Source organism: Rhizophagus irregularis, chromosome 2 (assembly GCF_026210795.1).
Source record: "Rhizophagus irregularis chromosome 2, complete sequence".
Lineage (NCBI taxonomy): Eukaryota > Fungi > Glomeromycota > Glomeromycetes > Glomerales > Glomeraceae > Rhizophagus > Rhizophagus irregularis.
In genome coordinates, this window is record NC_089430.1 from 4,340,971 (window position 1) to 4,357,359 (window position 16,389).

The following is a 16,389-nucleotide window of genomic DNA, read 5'->3' on the forward strand; positions in this document are numbered from 1 at the left end:
AACATATTCAGTAAAAATATTTGGTTATAATAAGTTTATTGAAGTATATGGAATATCTCAAAATCCAAGCACAAATAATTATATTTTGGTTCAAAATAACTTCATAAATCTTGTAAATTGTATGAGTGGGAATGAAAAAATTGATGATTTAATTCAAACAATACAATTGAAATCAAATAATTCTGATATAATATTTGAATGGATACCATATGATCAGTTTTATGAAGTTAAAGAAAATGGCAAAAATGATTTAATGACAATAATTTCAGCAATATGGAAAGATGGTCCATTTCATTATGATTATAAAAATGATTATTATACAAGAAGTTCAAATGAAAAGGTTGCTTTAAAATGCATGCATAGCTTGCAAAGTCCAATTGAATGCCTAATAAATGAGGTATAATATTTCTATATATATTTTAATTTTCTTATTGTAAAATTTATTTTATTTATTAATATTTTAGGTTAAAAAATACTCAGCAAAAATATTTGGTTATGAATTTATTAAAATATATGGAATATCCCAGAATCCAGATACAAATGATTATGTTTTAGTTCAAAATAATTTCATAAACCTTGTAAATTGGATGAGTGGTAATGAAAAAATTGATAATTTCATTCAAGAATTGCAATTAGAAACCAATAATAACTTTGATATGATAGTATTTGAATGGATACCATATAATCGGATTTATAAAATTGAAGAAACAGGTAGAAATGATTTTATGACAGTATATTCAGCAATATGGAAAGAGGGCCCACTATGTAGGAATTTGCGGAGCAGTAAATGTACAAGAAATTCAAATAAAAAAGTTGCTTTAAAATGCTTGCATAACTCACATAATTAAATTGAATCTCTAATAAATGAGGTATAGTATTTTGTATATATTTTAATGCTTCTTATTGTAATTTATTTATTTTTATTTATTTAATTTTTTAGGTTAAAAAGTATTCAGTAAAAAAATTTGGTTGTGAGTTTCTTAAGTTATATGGAATAACTCAGAATTCAGACACAAATGATTATATTTTGGTTTTTAACTGGACAAGTGGAAATGATAAAATTGATAGTTTCATCCAAGAAATGCAATCAAAATTCAATTATTCTGATGTATTTGAATGGATACCATATAACCAGCTTTATGAAATTAAAGAAACGGGAAAAAATGATTTTATGACAGTATATTCAGCAATATGGAAAGATGGCCCATTACATTATAGTTTTAGAAATAATGACTATTATATAAGAAATTCAAATGAAGAAGTCGCCTTAAAATGTTTACATAACTCACATAATCCGATTGAATCTCTAATAAATGAGGTATAGCATTTTATATATAACTTAATGTAAGTTTCTTATTGTAATTTATTTTATTTTATTTATTAAACTTTTAGGTTAAAAGGTATTTATTAAAAAAAATTGGTTATGAATTTATTAAAATATATGGAATATCTCAGAATCCAGATACAAATGATTATATTTTAGTTCAAAATAATACAATAAACCTTATAGATTGGACAAGTGGAAATGAAAAAATTGATGATTTCATTAAAGAAATGCAATTTAAAACCAATAATCCTGACATAGTAATTAAATGGATATCATATAGTCAGTTTGATGAAATTAAGGAAATAGGTAAAGGTGGTTTTGCTACAATATATTCTGCAATATTGAATGATTTCAAAGTTGCTTTAAAATGCTTGGACAACTCACAAAATCTCATTGATGAATTACTAAATGAGGTAAGAATAATTACACAAATTTTCAATTATTTTTCAATATATTTTATTTATGTATGGATGTTTTATAGGTTAAGGCATATAAAGTAGTACTTAACAATAGTAGATTAAGTAGAATTCTGAAAGTATACGGAATATCTCAGGATCCAGATACAAGAAATTATATTATTGTTCTTTATTATGCAGAGGGTGGAAATTTTAATAATTGGATAAATATAAATGAAAATTATAAATGCTTTAATTGGCAAAATAAAATACGAATATTATATAGTATTTCAAATGGTCTTAAAGAAATTCATGAAAAACAGATGGTTCATCGCGATTTTCATACAGGAAATATATTATTTAATACTCCTTTTAGAGAAGAATATGCTAATAGGATTTATATTTCAGACATGGGATTATGTGGAAATGTTAATGATATCAATCGAAATAATAAAAATAATATTTATGGAGTTATGCCTTATATTGCTCCTGAAGTATTAAGAGGAAAACCTTATACTCAAGCAGCAGATATCTATAGTTTGGGTATGATAATGCATTTTGTAGCAACTGGAAGTCAACCTTTTGGCAATCGTGCACATGATCATAATTTAGTATTAGATATTTATAATGAAATTAGGCCTGAAATAAACGAGCCAGAAGCACCAAAAAGTTACATTGACTTAATGAAAAAGTGCTGGGATTCAAATCCAGAAAATAGACCCAATATAACTGAATTTATAGAGTCACTTCGCTATATTAGTGTATCTGAAATTGAAGAAGCAGAAAATTATAGAAATTTACATCTCTCTACTTTAAAAGGAGATAGAAAGATAACTACTCATTCTCAAGCTGTTTATACATCTCGATTACTTAATCCTTTTACGGAATGTTTAGATTGTGCAATTACTGATTAATCAAATTAGATAAAAAAGAAAGAGGTAAAATTTACTTTGTTATTTTTGAACATTTATAGAATCTCATTTATAATGAAATATAATTTTCGTTCGACTTTTTTAGATATTATAAGTAGTAAACGTAAATTTTTATTTTAAACGAGAGCTCACTAATTCTAAATCTCTATTTTGTTTTTTTATAAGTAAATAAATGCTTTTAAAACCCTGTATTGTATCCAAATTTTGTATTGTTACCTTTTTGTATATTGTTCGGGTAACGTAACTAATTAATATGCAAATTACAGAAATAAAATTATTAATGAATAACATAGTAAAACTCTGAGAATATCATCTATAGTATATCTATAATCATCTTCGGGCCTTAATATTTTTACTACTTTTCATTACTTAAAATTATTATTGCGGATTACAATTAATAATAACAAAAATTATTTTTGTTATTTTTCCTTTTTAGTTCAGTCACTGATTAAAATAATCAAAATAATCATAATAAACTTATTTTTTAGTCAATTATAGAATTCATCAAATCCTATAATACCGCAATAAATAATATTTCCCTGTTAAAAAACAAATCAAATTAAAGAGATGATGCGAATGAAATAATAAGTAATACTTTTTAGGATGCTATTTTGAACGAACGGCTTTTAGAATATACGACAATAATAATCATGCTATTTAAAAAATGGCCACTTCATACAACTTATAATTATCTAATACTTTTAATTCAAAGTCTGTTAATAAATATATGTTTTATTAAAAAATTGATGTTAGAACGATTTAATGTGTAATATCATAATAATATTTAATGGACATAATTTTATCACTTTTAGGAAGAATTAGAGAGAAGATGGCAATTGGGGAATATGGTTAACATTTTTATTTGTTAAATAAATGATTTAATTGAAGATAATTTATTTTCGTTTGATTCATTTACCAAGTCATGAGAAAACAATGGATGCCCGATTAAATTCGTTACTTACTATATTTTATCGACGTGCTAGTTAGGAACTCAGTTTATCTTTTTTTATTTTGTAATTTGTTTTATTGGCATAAATTGCTGCGTGTTTAAATTAATAAAATTGATGATTTGATGATCAACCAAGCAGAATTAATACGTATAAGTCGTATAACATATAAACCAATCCAAGCTAAAAGAAAAAGATCAATATAAAAATGAACTTTTAGATTCTAGTAACATTTAAAATCGAAAATGATACAACTTCAGTTGAAAAGTCAAGTTTCTTGTTTATAATAGTCACGTGATTATTATTATTATTTTTCGGAAAAAATTGTCTTTTAATCTTTTAATTAAAGTCTATTTAAAGATAACTTTTTATTCATGTATAAACAAAAGCATTCCACAACAAATAAACATCTGTTGGCTAAACTTTGCCACGTCAGTGGTAAAATTTATAGCCGATCACCTATTACTTTATTAATCTATGTGACAATGTGACATGTGATATTGCCCACGTACTACTATAATATTTATAATATTTGTAGCAAAGGACTATTTATTGTACGGAACTAGATAAATTTGTAGTACCGGTTTAACCCATTCATTTTTCCTTCCTTTCACCTACGTCACTATAATTTAGCCCCTGCTTATTTCCTTTTATGTTTTGTAGTAACGCATTATTTTTAGCAACAAATTTTGTCACATTTTTGTACCATTTATATATATATACAGTATATATAAATTATTGTTACTATTAAGCGTTTAAGCGACGGACTCTCCGTTTTCCTATTAAATAATAAATAATGTACAGTATATAGTTTATACATATACTGTATCTGACGCTATATAGTATAAATAAATTTTATTAGAAAAAATTTAATTATTATTTTTTTTTAAATTTAATAATGTGACTGTAAACTCAGCTAATGACTTGGAACATAGTTAAATAATATATATACATTTTTGTTATATATTGTCCAAATTTGTACAACAAAAAAAAAAATAGTATTTGAGATACTCATTTTTTTTCGTAGCACACAATGCCACACATTTCTTTCGCATAATTTTTTTACTGATAAATTAATTTTCTTTACTATTTTTTCGGAGTACCTATATCAGTTTCAGATCAAATAGCTTATGAATCAATTGATTGACAAATATGACTCATAAGAATTTTCTATCTACTCAACCATTATTTTTTTTAATATAGCGTGACTATCAAAAAATGTTACAATCATCCTCAACCTATTGAAACCATTAAATATTTACCATTACTTACCATGTTATTTTATCATTCTTCTCATATTCTCACAAACATAATTGTCCTAATTTTTATTTCATTGAAATTCATAATTAATCAAGAGAAATTTAGCAAATTTTGCAGTAATATGTCAAAAAGGTTATTTGGTACAATTAAAAAAAATAATATTTTATTAGCTTTTTAATAAAAATGAATAATGAATTATTACAAATAGAGGATAAACGTTTTTAATTAATATATTTCACAAACTAGTATTGATTCTAGGAATATAGTAAAATTATTATAATTTAATTTACAATTTTTTTTTTTTAATAGTAAAAGTATAAATACTATAGCGAATAACTTTCGACAATTATTAAGGTGTTATTACGTCGTTCTAATGTACTGTTTGAAATTAATGACGAAAACACTTTCTCTAAATATTTCTATAATTTTTATTTGATTGGATAAGTAAATTTGAAAAGATAATCTTATTAAGATAGAGAACTGATTTACAGATAGATAATAGCATAAATAAAACTGATTTGTAAATTTCCATCCTCCATCTTCGCAATGAGCGAAGTATTTTCAGAGTGTGATCTGTTTAAATAAAGAACATTTACCTAAGTACGTCAAATTTAGAGATTACTTATGAATTTTAGGGATAAAAACATATAGTATCTTAGAATTGGATTATGCTGAAATAAACGAATATACCGTATTCCCCAAAATTAAGCACTGCCTTTTTACACATAATTCCAAAAATATTTATAATCTTAATTTCGGAAGAATATGGAAATAATATAATATAATATAATATAATATTTATTTACCACGTTTCCTAGTTAAAATTTGTGATTTTTTTTCTTGATATTCTCACGGGTGGTGTTTATTTAAAAGATAGGTAAAAAGTCTGAATAAAGTTTATCATTATTAGGGCTTTATGGTATGAGATAAATCAGTTATTTCAGGAATAACGGCTGCGCCGTGAAAATCATTGATATTCCACAGTTCCCCGTTATTACATATTGTTTATATCAAAAATTACTGTCATATATTAATAATGGTTTTATTTAATATACTGTATATGAAACACTATCCATCTACAATAAAAGTTTCGATTTCCTCAATGTTATAAACTGAATCAGTATGTCAGCATTAAAATTTTTTTCATAATTTTTACTACGATTGTTAATATATAAACGATTACCGATCAAACACAATATATTGAACCAAATTTAAATCCAATATAATATGACATGAGTTTCTTTTATTACTCAGCTTATTTTCTTATTTTGAATATCTTCATTATGATCATATGAGAAAATAAAATTATCTGATGAATAATACTGTATAATCAAAACTCATATTCAAAGATATAATCACCCCCTAATGAACGAAACCCGATAGAACTGTATCAACCAAAAAATTTTATGTGTATTTTCAACTTTAATCATGACTAAACTTGCGACCATTACACTTATTCCTAAATGATAAACTACTAATTTCATCACGACTATCACGATAAATAGGTTCAAACTTATATAATGGATTACGAGACAGCAACAAATAAACATCATAATATTAAATCCTCGCATTTTCTATTTACGGTAAAGACTTCAATTTCCTCAATGGTATAAACTGTCGCAGTTTTTAACTTATTTTCATAACTTTGGCTACTATTATTAGCATATAAACCATTACCGCTCATAACCAATGAACCCCAACCAAAACTAAATGCATTTTCTTTATGAACCATTATGGCTTGAGTTTCTTTTACTACCCGACTTATTTTCATATTTTGAGTATCATCGCCATCTTCAAATGAGAAAATAAAATTATTTGATGAATTGTAAAATCGATAACCATACTCAACAATATAACCACATCCTAATGAACTGAATCCGATAGAACTGTATCCACCAAAAATCTTATTTGTATTTTTAACTTTGATTAAGACTAAACTTTCTACTCGTCCATTACATCTTATTCTAAATGATCTATTATTAATTCCGTCACGACTACCACGATAAATAATATTAAGCTTATAAAATGGGCCATTTCTATTATTAATATACATGGCATCTTTATTATTAATCCAATTAATTATTATTTTTGCAAGTTTTTGGTTGATAATATTTGATTTGAATATTAAACCAATTCTAGGAGGTAACATTGTAGTTATTGGTAAGGCGTCTTTATGAAATTCTTCAATTTCTTCATAAATATTATCAGTAATAATATTTCTATAAGGACGGACTTTATCAAAAAAATCGGCGTGAGAAATTCCTGCAAATCGAATGAGAGGAATAAATTGATTTAAAGTATTTTTCAACGCTTCGTAATCTTCATAATTCCAGTTCTCTCTATCACAATTCTCATTTCCAAGACCTGGAGTTTGTTCAATACCCCATTTAATTAAATAATCCCAAATGATAATTTCTTCAATCTGTAAGTCGTCTCTTTTAAGTACGCCAAGAAGTATTTGTTTATTTATTGAGGGAAAAGATTTTGAAGAAAAAAATGGTAGTAGATCTTCACGGATAGATTCAAGACAATAATCTTGTAATCTTTTGCAATTATCGAGTCTAAACACGGTATTAAGAACAAATATGAAATTTTCCCGTACCCAATTTGTTTGTTTTTCAATTAAATAATCTTGAACATGTTCAAATAATTCTTCAAGTAGTAGTTCATCGGATGCAACTAGTAGATCAAGAATATTCTCACCCGATTGTTCAGTTAAATCAAGTTCACCAGTATAAATGTATCTAATAAAAAGTTATATATATAATTTCGAATAAATTAATAATTTGAAATTTTGTAAAAAAAAAAAAAATTAAATGATTCTCACCTCAAAACCATATCAAAAATAGTTGGTGTTAAATTCGGTTTACTAAATATAATCATATTATCTTTTTTTGTAATCCAATTAGAGGAAAGGGCACTTTTAAAATAAAGTGAACGAGCACGTAAGATAACTGAATGTGCACGAAATTCTTTTATATTTTGATTTTCACCAACTTGAATAATAACATTATAATCATCTGCATCATCTAATATTAAGGAAAGGTCTTTTGAAAGACCATGATGAAAAGTTAAAGCCATATATATTTTTTTTTTAAAAAAAAAAAAATTAAAAAAAAATTCTTCACACATTTAGGTTCAATTAAATATGGAAATCATTATGCTTAAAAATTTTGTAACATTACACCAAATTATTTCATATTTCTATATTAAGTTAGTTTATAATGAACCAAAGTAATGCGATGATCCGTTCTGTATTACGTAATTCTGGCCCTAGAACTAATAGTAAATGAGTGCCCTTGTTATATTGCCGCAACCGGTGTAACATAGTGATATATAGTGTCACCCATACCACCTCGGAAAGGAGTAATGTCTAACCGTCACCGTTCACGTGACTTCCACGTTCGCCGAGGTTGGTTTGGTAAATGATCCCTTACACTTATCAATTGATAATCCGCATAACGTCAAGAATTGAAGTTCCTTTAATTTTTCTTACTGTTTGTATTTTTTTTAACAATCCATTATTTTTTCTTGCCATCAAGCATTTCTTTATTAAATATTATGCCAAATAACATGGCAAATACTGTACAACAAATAGTACAAATACGTATATTTGCTTTTATCAATACTACATATATGATATATTATTTAAATGTGTATAATACATTGAGATATATTTTTTTTTGCACGAAAATGTGATAATTTATAGATAAAATTCGATATTTGTGTGGCGAGCATATTTTTTATATAACATTCTCTGAATTAATAATATTTATTGATAATAGTACTATTAATGAAATGTATACTTTACTCTACGAATAAAAAAATATATAAGTACTAATTAAAAACAATATTAATAAAGTAGTTGAATTTTTCTAAAACATTTTACACCCACAAAATTTAATCTAAATTATTCAAAATTAATTACATTTTAATAACATTTAGGATTAAACCAACTATTCATTTCAGAAATTAAACTTTTTTATTTCTAGTAAAAAGCATTGCCACTTACGTATTTTCATACAATTACTAATTCCCTAAAAGTATAGTGAAAAAAATGTTTCATTATTTACAACGTCTCCTCCTTTTAAACAAAATAGTCGCCCTTAGAAATAGAATAAATATACAGTATGTGAATAGTATTAAAAAATAGAAAAACCAAAACTTGTATTAAATTTTCATATAAGTCTTACGTCATAATTACAACTGTCCAGTCCCTGTGGCCAAGGCACCATGAAAGTATTTTAGGTTGAGTCTTCCCATAAAAGATAGTTCTGTTATCCTGAGAGAAAAACATTTTTACAAAAATCTCTATATAGACTAAATAGAGAACATACTGTAGATGAAGAAAAATGTATTCACAGCAACAGACTGGATGTCACAATCAGAAAAGTTAGAATTTGAAAGTTTACCAAGGATACATCCTCAGATGCTGAAGTCGAATCCCAGCGACTGTAATATGATTTACTACAAAGAGTGCAAACGCTTGAATTAAACCAAAAACAAGTAGGAGATGGAATTATTTATAAAGTGGATGTAGTATAACGAGATGATAAAAATGTTTTCAACCTATTTTTACGTCCAAACGACTATACTACGTCAGAAGATAACATAATACTAAAGACAATCCAACATGTACAACAAGTTCAAAAACCTTTATACTCCTTCATCTCCAAATAACGAAAGGAAAAACAACGTCAGAAAAACCAATGGTATCATGAAAAATAAGTGTCTTAGAAAACTTTACGAACGCAATTACAATGAAATTATTAATTCAACCAGTGATATGGACAGTTTCCAATGATGCTTGGCCTCCATACAACGTAGGAGGTCTTTGCGTGATTCAAAGTGAACTATCAACATTTTTTTCACTTTATCTAACAAGGTTTTAAAAGATTTTTCTTCAATGTCATACTCAAATAATCTTGAAAGGATTGGGTTTCATGATAACTAAACATAATCGGATTGTTATCATAATCATCCAGAATGGGAAATTTTACTTGAAACCGTTCACATATCTTACAATCTTTTAAGTCTTAACTTCCAATGTTCAGGGAACCAACGGACAAATGTATCACCAAAGTGACCCAACATTTGTCATAACAAAGTTCGAGCCAATGATAGGTTTTAATACCATCTTGGTCCAAACGAACTGATATTGTGTTGCGTTTTAAACGACGTTATTGTTCATAGTTAATTTGGTGATCTTGCCCTTTTTAGTTTGTATCTCCATTGGTATTACGGCCTTTGGATCTGGAGTACCAATGGGCTGTGAAGTAGATTGCAAATTTTGATTAACATGGGAATTGCCTTCCTGATTTGGTTGAACTATGGTAATATCCAGATCATCAATGCTATCTATATTCATAGATTTGTCTCCGTAGAAACATGCACTTTTGAATTATTATACTTCTTCTGCTGTTTCTTCAGCTGCGTCTTAGCAGCCTTTTGGATGAGAGAAGGTAAAGCGTTCTGGTACTGAGAGCTCGGACTATCCAGATGCTGATGAGCTTTACAGCGAGCTGATCAATATAATTGGTATATACCGCCGTGTTATATACCGGTATATGCCCTGCGATATATATAACATGTTATCTACCCATGTGGCATTTCTTACGCCACGCAGCCGTCTTCAAAGGTCAAAAATTACTCAGACTTTTTCATATGCCCACCTCCTTACTTCATAACAAAATTTGCAAAGAGTACTATTGTACTGGTGCTTGATACTCTCAAAAGAGATGTGAAAGTGAAAAAAAAAGACAAGTAAATATTAGTTTCAACTCTTTTATAGCTAATGATCGACAAGTTAAGTTGTTATTTTTATAATTTAGTGATGCCATCAAACTTTTCGGACGCTCTACCGGTTCTTTCTGCCTAATTAAATCTGGCTGAAAATTGGTATCTGCATTTTGCATAGATAATATTACACAAATATCTATATAGTATATATACTCGAATAAAGGCGTTTAATTGTATTTACCCTATTTTTTAGGAAGAATTCCAATAAAATTATTTAGTAATGGCTCAAAGTAACGATGAAGGTAAAAGCATATAATATGAATATAGATATCTAATACAAATTGAAATTGCTCTAAAATTTTTTTCAAACCAAATTTGCAACATAATGAAACTAGTTTCAAAAATTGATAAGGATAAAGGTAAGAAAATTATGTAACAATTTGTATATTTCTATTATTTTATATAATTAAATAATTTATTTTATTATTATAGTTGGTGAGTTAATAGCTATTTTTTTTTATTGAATTTTACATGATATTTTAAATAACTAAATTTTCTATTAATATAATTGTTTAATAATTACGGTACTAATATCATAGAAAGTAAGTATTTAATTTTATATTAATTTATAAGTATTTATAAATAATTTAAACTAATAATAATGTTTATTTAAATAATTAGATTGTAAGTTACTGTATATACTTAATTTTTATATACAATTATAATATTTTATCTAATTGATTATAATTACTTTACTTTATAATTATTATTAATTAATAATGCTACAGGGTGTAAGTTATTTATTTAATTCTATTATATTTACATAATATTTACATATAATTTAAACTAACTAAATTCCTTATTTAAAAAATTATTCAAATATTTTAGACTGTAAGTAATTCTATTATATTTGTATAATACTTAAATATAATTTAAACTAACTAAATTCTTTATTTAAAAATTATTTTGTAAATTCTTTTAGTTGGTAAGCTATAAGTTATTTATTTAATCCTATTATATTTATAACATTTACATATAATTTAAACTAACTAAATTCTTTATTAGATCGTAAGTAATTCTATTATATTTATATAATATTTACATATAATTTAAACTAACTAAATTCTTTATTTAAAAAATTATTTTGTAATTTCTTTTAGTTGGTAAGCTATAAGTTATTTATTTAATCCTATTATATATATAATGTTTACATATAATTTAAACTAACTAAATTCTTTATTTAAAAAATTATTCAAATATTTTAGAATGTAAGTAATTCTATTATATTTATAATATTTACATATTAATTTAAACTAACTAAATTCTTTATTTAAAAAATTATTTTGTAATTTCTTTTAGTTGGTAAGCTATAAGTTATTTATTTAATTATATTTATATAATATTTACATATTAATTTAAACTAACTAAATTCTTTATTTAAAAATTATTTTGTAATTTCTCTTAGTTTGTGAGTTATAAGTTATTTATTTAATTCTATAATATTTATATAATATTTACATATAATTTAAACTAACTAAATTCTTTATTGAAAAAATTATTCAAATATTTCAGATCGTAAGTAATTCTATTATATTTATATAAATTTACATATAATTTAAACTAACTAAATTCTTTATTTAAAAAATTATTTATTAGGGTGTATGTTATTTATTTAATTATATTGTATTTACATAATATTTACATATAATTTAAACTAACTAAATTCTTTATTTAAAAAATTATTCAAATATTTTAGATTGTAAGTAATTATATTATATTTATATAATATTTACATATAATATAATTTAAACTAACTAAATTCTTTATTTAAAAAATTATTCAAATATTTTAGATCGTAAGTAATTCTATTATATTTATATAATATTTACATATAATTTAAACTAACTAAATTCTTTATTTAAAAAATTATTTATTAGGGTGTATGTTATTTATTTAATTATATTGTATTTAAATAATATTTATATATAATTTAAGCTAACTAAATTCTTTATTTAAAAAATTATTTTGTAATTTCTTTTAGTTGGTAAGTTATAAGTTATTTATTTAATTCTATTATATTTATATATATTTACATATAATTTAAGCTAACTAAATTCTTTATTTAAAAAATTGTTCAAATATTTTAGAACGTAAGTAATTCTATTGTATTTATATAATATTTACATATAATTTAAATTAACTAAATTCTTTATTTAAAAAATTATTCAAATATTTTAGATTGTAAGTAATTCTATTATATTTATATAATATTTACATATAATTTAAGCTAACTAAATTCTTTATTTAAAAAATTATTTTGTAATTTTTTTTAGTTGGTAAGTTATAAGTTATTTATTTAATTCTATTATATTTATATAATATTTACATATAATTTAAACTAACTAAATTCTTTATTTAAAAAATTATTTATTTAATAATATAGGGAGTATGTTATTTATTTAGTAATTCTATTATATTTATATAATATTTACATATAATTTAAACTAACTAAATTATTTAAAAAATCATTTAAAATATTTTAGCCTGTAAGTATTGCATTTTTTTAATTATAAAAATCTTATATTTTTATATTTAATTTATTATAATTATATAATATTTTACTCATAATAATTAAATTTTTTTAAAAAATTTTGATAATTTATTTAGTTGGTAAGCTATAAGTTATATACTACTTATTTAAAATTTAAATCAATTAAATTAATTAATTATTTATTATATTAAAATCTTACAATTTTATTTAGAGTAAGTATAATTAATATTATTTAATATTTAAATTTTTAATTGTAAATTTTATTTTAAATTTTAATTTTTCATTTTTGTATTTAAAGACTTGGTACTAGTGGAAGTGAAGTTGTGAATCAATTTATTCATAAAAATAAATTAAAATGGTTTCCTTATGATAGATTTGAAAATATTGAATATCTTGATAAAGGAGGATTTGGTACTATATATAAAGCTAAATATAATAGTATTGAAGTAATTTTTAAATATTTTGATCATCTTAATCATTCAGATGAAAGTTTAAATGAATTTTTAAATGAAGTATGATTAAACATTATTATTTTTTTTTGATATTATAATTTATTTATATTAATTAATTAAATATTATTTTTTTTATAGTGGAAAATTATTAATTCACATGGAATTATTAAAATATATGGATTCACAAAAGATCCAGATACATTGAATTATGTATTAGTGATGGAGTATACAAATAAGTATAGTTTAAAAAGATGTTTAACAGAAATAACAAAAAATTGGAAACAAAAATTATTATATTTATATCAAATTATTAGAGGTCTTAATGATATTCATGAAAAAGATCTAATTCATTATAACTTTCATAATGGTAATATTTTATGTAACAAATATAAAGAAGAACTATATGGAATTTTTATTAGTGATTATTTAGGATTATATCAACTTGCAAAATCTTTTTTAAAAGAAAATGATATCTATGGAGTTTTACCATTTATAGCACCTGAAATTTTAAAAGGTCAACCCTATACTCAAGCTAGTAATATATATAGTTTTTCTATAATTATGTGGGAATTTACATCTAAAATTCTACCATTTAATGATAAAGCACATGATCTTCAGCTTGCTTTAAGTATTTGTAAAGGTGAACGTCCTGAAATTATTGAAAATACTCCACAATGTTATATAGATTTAATGAAAAAATGCTGGGATGAAGATCCATTAAAAAGGCCATCTTCTAAAGAAGTTTTAAATATTATTGAAAATTGGATTTTTCTTTCACAGAATAAGGAGATTGAAGATATTAGTGAAGAATTAAAAAGCGATATTATGGAATTTATAAATGCACCAATTGAGCATAATAAACTTATTGTAAAATCTCATCCAAAAGCATGCTATACAAGTCATTTACTTGATCTTACCAGTGAAGAATTAAATGAAATTCTAGAAGATTCTCAAGGATTTCTTAAATCTTTGAAACAAAAATATCAAAGTTCTCAAAATGAGTTTGATTATCACTCTACAAAACCGAAAATAAAATGGATTTCATATTCACAAATTAAAAGTTTAAAAAAAATAGCAGAAGGAGGGTTTGGTATTATTTATAAAGCTTTAATTAATGGAGACGTTGTTGCTATAAAAAAAGTTTTAAATTCTCAAGAACCAAATAAATATTTTTTAAATGAGGTAATTAATTTTCAAAATTTTTTTTTTAAAGATATTTAATATACTAATTTGAACTATAAAATTTTAGTTAAAATCACTTTATCAATGTTATGATAGTAAATTTGAATATATTATTAAATGTCATGGTATCACAAAAGATCCTATAACAAAAGAATATATGTTTATAATGAAATATGCAAATGGAGGAGATTTACATAATTATTTACAAGAGAATTTTGCAGAGATTACATGGAAGAAAAAATTGCACATTTTGTGGCGAATTTCAGATGGGTATCTATAACTTAACGTTAATTAATAATGATTTTAAAATTATTTAAACAAAATTTTATTAATAACCAATTTTTTATTTTAGACTTCAAACTATTCATAAAAAAAATTTCGTACATCGAGATTTTCATAGTGGAAATATATTGGTTGAAATAATTGAAAATGATTCATGTAAAATAGATCAATATCTAATTGGAGATTTAGGATTATCACAGCCCGCAAATGACATACATGATAGCAGTATATATGGAGTAATACCTTATATTGCACCAGAAATATTTAAAGGCGGCAAATTTTCCAAATCATCTGATATTTATTGTATGGGCATGATTATGTGGGAATTAACATCTGGTCGTAAACCTTTTGCTAATGTTGAACATGATGTTGATTTAATTTATAAAATTATTGATGGAAAACGGCCTAATATTACTGACGATACTCCCGAAGATTTTGCTAATTTAATGAAAAAATGTTGGAATCCTGATCCTAAAAAAAGACCTTCAGCAACGCATGTTTGTGAAATTTTTAATTCTTGGTCAAATATGGAAATGGTTGCCGAATATTTTAATCAAGCTGAAGAAATAAGATTAGAATTAATAAAATCAAAAATGATTGGACCAGATTTCAATGAGAAATCTCATTCAAAAGCAATTTATACTAGTAGATCATTAAGCTCTTTAACTGGTTCACCTTCAATTATAACGTTTAATACGAAACCAAGTATGTAAACATTATTTTTTATATAAATTTGGACAATATTTACAACATTTTAACATTTAATAAATATTATCATCTTAGATAATAAACTTATTGAAGAATCAATCAACAATAAAGGTATTAAGTTATCTTTTAATCAGTACGTAAAGGAATTTATTAATTACTTGATTTTTTTTCTTTAGAATATATTACAAAAGAATACGAGCATGATATAAATAAAATTTAAAGGTACAATTAAAAGTTTTCTATTATTGCATTTAATAATTGTTTTGGCCAATTCAGTATCTAATAAGATTTCAGAAGTAATCCAATAAATCCAAGAAAACAAGATGCAACTGAAGATTTTACTAAATAAATTTATTATTTTATTTTATTTTATATTTTTTCTTTTAAAAAAAAGAAATGCATATTAAGTTAGTAACAATGTTAACACAGAATCTTATGAATAGAAACTTTTGTAATCATGTTCTGCTTTTATTAAGTTATTTATTTATTATTACAATTACTATTTGTTGAAATAAAGATTATAATTACGTCTAAATTGTAAATCACTACTAGTTGCTATAATTATAACATCATATTATTTATTTACATTTACTACATAAAAAATGCATATTGTT

The 16,389-nt window shown here is 23.7% G+C and overlaps 3 protein-coding genes across 3 annotated transcripts; 2 read left to right on the forward strand and 1 right to left on the reverse strand.

The window, feature by feature from the left end:
- Positions 1 to 2,405: 2,405 nt before the first annotated feature.
- On the forward strand, positions 2,406 to 2,636 carry OCT59_012305 (uncharacterized protein; the record flags this gene model as incomplete). Its single annotated transcript, XM_066134363.1, has 1 exon — positions 2,406 to 2,636. The coding sequence occupies one exon, from the start codon at positions 2,406 to 2,408 to the stop codon at positions 2,634 to 2,636; it is 231 nt and encodes a 76-aa protein (XP_065989634.1).
- A 3,774-nt stretch (positions 2,637 to 6,410) lies between these two features.
- Positions 6,411 to 7,699, reverse strand: OCT59_012306 (uncharacterized protein; the record flags this gene model as incomplete). Its single annotated transcript, XM_025312888.2, has 2 exons — positions 6,411 to 7,605; positions 7,689 to 7,699. The coding sequence occupies 2 exons, from the start codon at positions 7,697 to 7,699 to the stop codon at positions 6,411 to 6,413; spliced, it is 1,206 nt and encodes a 401-aa protein (XP_025188570.2).
- Positions 7,700 to 15,594: 7,895 nt separating this feature from the next.
- Positions 15,595 to 15,995, forward strand: OCT59_012307 (uncharacterized protein; the record flags this gene model as incomplete). Its single annotated transcript, XM_025331382.2, has 3 exons — positions 15,595 to 15,772; positions 15,851 to 15,886; positions 15,952 to 15,995. The coding sequence occupies 3 exons, from the start codon at positions 15,595 to 15,597 to the stop codon at positions 15,993 to 15,995; spliced, it is 258 nt and encodes an 85-aa protein (XP_025188571.2).
- Positions 15,996 to 16,389: the final 394 nt, after the last annotated feature.